General features: G+C 40.5%; 1 protein-coding gene across 1 annotated transcript in view; it reads left to right on the top strand.

The window, feature by feature from the left end:
* Positions 1–609: 609 nt before the first annotated feature.
* LOC123519084 overlaps positions 610–4,046 on the top strand; it is a 15,512-nt gene continuing 12,075 nt past the window's right edge. Inside the window, exon 1 of the mRNA XM_045280274.1 lies at positions 610–996. Within this exon, the coding sequence (XP_045136209.1) occupies positions 610–996 (387 nt within the window). The remainder of the gene's footprint in view (positions 997–4,046) is intronic.

Raw genomic sequence — 4,046 nt, forward strand, 5'->3', positions numbered from 1 at the left:
CACTCCATCACATCCTAATATGTAATGGTTACGCTCCCTGGTTCATTATGAGAGTGCTTCGAGCTTTTGTCTGAGGTCTCGATCCCAACTTGACTCATCGCACACAGTTTTGTCGCAGCTCGCTCTTGTCTCTACCAACTCAGCGTCTGCCTGTTTGAATGTAGCGTCTGCCACTGTCTCTTATAGCTATTTCTATGCATGCTGTGTTATTTTCTGCTATCAGCCTTTTTGTGTTCACTCGATTTATTGACAAATTATTTTACGCTCTCGTTTCCACCAGCTCAGTGTCAACCTGTGTAAATGTATCGTCTGCCACCGCCTTCTATGACTATCTCTCTGCCACCGTCTCTTATGTCTATTTATATGCATGCTGTGTTATTTTCTGCTCTTTCCCTTTTGTGTTCACTCTCGGCATATTGACAAGTTATATTGCATCATTGTTCATCTTACCTCTAGTCTTTTACATTTACTTAAGTTTACCCATATGAAATCTATCACACTATCGTTTTCTATTTCTCGTACCGAACTTACGCAGCCAATCATTGAAGAAAACTTAACGTGGTGCCTCGTGAGGCTTCATAACACTGATTCACCATACCATTGCGCAATATGAATACACCACCGCACCAACTCATCGACTCACTGACCAATAGCAGCAGATCAGGGATGCATTTCTCTTGGACAGTTGGTAGCCCTGAGGGTGAAGTCCTCCGTCCTGTGCGGCGCCCACACCCACACGCCCGCGCCACTCCCACAGCCTGGCGCGTGACGCTCTCAAGGTGTTTCCGTAATTTTTTGGTGCGTATCTGTGTCGATCTGCGAACTTTTTCTCCTCTTCGCGTGTGTCGTGAGAAGGGATCTGGGAAGAGGTATCGTCGAGTGAGACATGAGGTATTCGCCGGCTCCTTGCGTCTCCTTGCGTCCTGCTCGCTGATTTTACATGCCTACCTCACTCGTGCCCCGATGCGAGTACAGAGACAGGAGACCAGTAGGAAGGTTAGTGGTTTGTATTGTGTCTATGGTGAATTTTGCCAGTATTTTCCTCTTTTGTGTGTGTTAGGGGGACACTTACCTAGGACAACTAATAGGAAGAAATACACGAAGCTGCGCATGAAGTAAGGCGAGTTTTTTTTTTGTTATTGTTACGTTTATGTGTTTTTTTTTTTTTTGTGTGTGTGGTTTTGGTCAGGTTAGGATTGTGAGATTTGGTGTCAGTGACGGGGAAGGATAGTAGTAGTAGCAGTAATAGTCATTAACGAAAAAAAAACCCACTGATGTGCCGGTCCCTACTGTGCTGGCTTCTTTCGCATGTGCGTATGTGTTGATGGCTTTGAGTAAGAAAGAGACAAGCGTGAAGTCATTGATGGAGAAAAGAGATGAATTAAAAGTATTATTTTGCCAGTTTATTTTTATTAAGGTTCATTGCGATTGTGTTATTTTGTATATTAAACGTCGTCGCTTATGTTGCTGCTGTCTTGTACTTGTATATGTTGATTATCTTTGGGTGAACGTGAAGAAGTTTGTGTAGTGGTATGGGAAAACATGGCATGATACAACGTTATTTTGTCTTATCGTAAAATATTACAGGGTGAAAATTATTGCTTGATTGAGTAATTGATTGACTTACTGGTTTCAATGTTGACTGTGAAAATTGAGTAGCTTATCTTAAAATATTAGATGAGAATGATTTACGAATTTACTAATAATTCGGTTTCAAGGAACATAAAAGTAGAGTAATCCTGTATCATCATCCTTTTATTCTTATTTTATTAATCTCATAAGTTTTAGTGTAACATGCCTTTTAATCAACTTTAAGATCAGTGTAATGTCTTGTATTTTGCAGAGAATATTCTGAAACTCCCTGCCTGTATTTGGACTTGACTTCATTTAAGAGAGGGGTTTGAAGACATTTGTCCCTGTATTTTGGCTAATTCCATCAGACCTGCATGGAGGCTGGCAAATAAGTGGGTCTTTGTTTATTATTTTTGCCCTTGACCGGCTTTTTCCTCTTACATAGAAAAGGAAATATTGATACAAATTGCTGGATATTTGTAACTGATTCCACACTTCCTGACGTCATTCTGCTTTAGAGGGAAGTTATGTGGGTACCTCTCTGGTCTTATTACATATCTGAACATATTTGGAGACATTTGTCCCTTTCCTACAAGGACACTGGCAATTGAGTGGGCTTTCTTTTATCTATATTTTTGTTATCCTTGGTCAGTGTCAGTCCTCCTCTCTTACATAAAAAATACATTATTGTTAAATTCATTTCAGCTTTTGAATTTGAACGATTCTGGTAAAGGTTATCCTCAAAAATTTCATAAGAAATAAGATGCTTGATAGGTAAAAGTTTTGTTAATTTCCAGAGTCATGGTCCAGTACAGCTGATTAAATCTGGAGCACCATTTAGTGTGATAAAGCTTTAGTCTTTCTTCTCGCTTAGAGTTTTAGTTATAAGTCAATAATACGTCTTGAGGAGAATGATGTTAGTAATGGGGTTAATGGATTGAATATAAGAAGACAAAGCGTTCGGAATCATTTCATAATTATTTGTTCTTATCTCCTATGCGGCGAGGAATTAACAAAACCGGTTCTCTCTTGAAAGAAGGAAAAACATACTATCATATTGCTGTAAAGTATAATTCCTTACCAGATGCTTGGGAAAGTATTAGTATTCTCTCCTATTGTGGTGACAGACATGTATTATCATTTATGCATTTGATTTCATTATATATTTGTATCAAGTCTTTTCATTCTGCGTATATGAAGCTCGATCTATTTTCATGGGAGTATTCTTCATATCGTGGCAGTAACTTATCCCTGTATGGTCCCGTCACGTGCACTACCTCCGTGTTTGTGTCCGTGGTCGTGCACAGGAACCTATGGAACAAAAGGAACCAGGTACCATATCTGGGGAGCGTATGAAGGCCTTATATGGAGCGTCGTCACCACTCTCCTCCTCCTCCTCCTCCTCCTCCTCCTCTTGTTCCTCCTCCTCCTCCTCCTCCTCCTCTTTCTCTTCTTCCCCGCATCCATCCAACTTCGCGTCCTGTTTTCCAGCATCACATTTTCCTAATTTGCTCTCTTCCCATCCTTTACTCTCTCTCTCTCTCTCTCTCTCTCTCTCTCTCTCTCTCTCTCTCTCTCTCTCTCTCTCTCTCTCCTACTCTCCTTCTACGTCATTCTTTGTAACACGCCTCTAGATATTCCTGCCTCCTTTATTTTCTCTTCCTATTCTTATCTTATGCATTCTCTTACCTCTCTTTCGTAATATCACACCTAAATCTCCGTCTTTTTCCTTTTCCCCTTTTCCCTCCAAAATGTTCTTCCTTTTCCGTTAAGTATTTTCTCTTTTGATTATTCTCTTGCATCCGCCAAAGTAGTTCAGCCTCATCCACTCTATAAATTAGTGTTGGGGATAGTTGATTTGCATAAAGTCTGGTATGATTAATTCTAGTGTACGTTTCCAATGGATTTATTATTTTTTTCTCGTAGTTATTTTCACCTTCACACCTCCACTAATAGAACCGATGTATGTGTGTGTGTGTGTGTGTGTGTGTGTGTGTGTGTGTGTGTGTGTGTGTGTGTGTGTGTAAGTGTGCGTGTTCAGCTGCATATATTTCTCACATATCACGGTAATTTCACACGGCTATTAAGCAAGTCAGTTGTTATGATTACCTTACACCGCTTGATTCACCTTTTATATACAACTGCAAATTAAAATAACGACCTGAGCTGTATTTACTAAGCGTTATCACGTATTAGCTTAAGATGTATAAGGACATGCTTACCTAACGTGGCTTACAATGCTCATTACGTCTTGATTAATCCATATGTTTCATTATGTCATGCTTGTCCGCGTCAGAACACCTCGCGAATTTAGGCCAGACAAGCAATTACTGGGAAGGAGGAGGACCACATTACCAGACCACCCAACCAAGCAGACCAAACCAGGCCAGACCACAGACACCAGTAAATCTAAGGGAAGAGCTGGGAGAAGAAGTCTGGCAGGTGTATTGAACTGACTGAGTTGGCTGAACTGA

Source organism: Portunus trituberculatus, chromosome 44 (assembly GCF_017591435.1).
Source record: "Portunus trituberculatus isolate SZX2019 chromosome 44, ASM1759143v1, whole genome shotgun sequence".
Lineage (NCBI taxonomy): Eukaryota > Metazoa > Arthropoda > Malacostraca > Decapoda > Portunidae > Portunus > Portunus trituberculatus.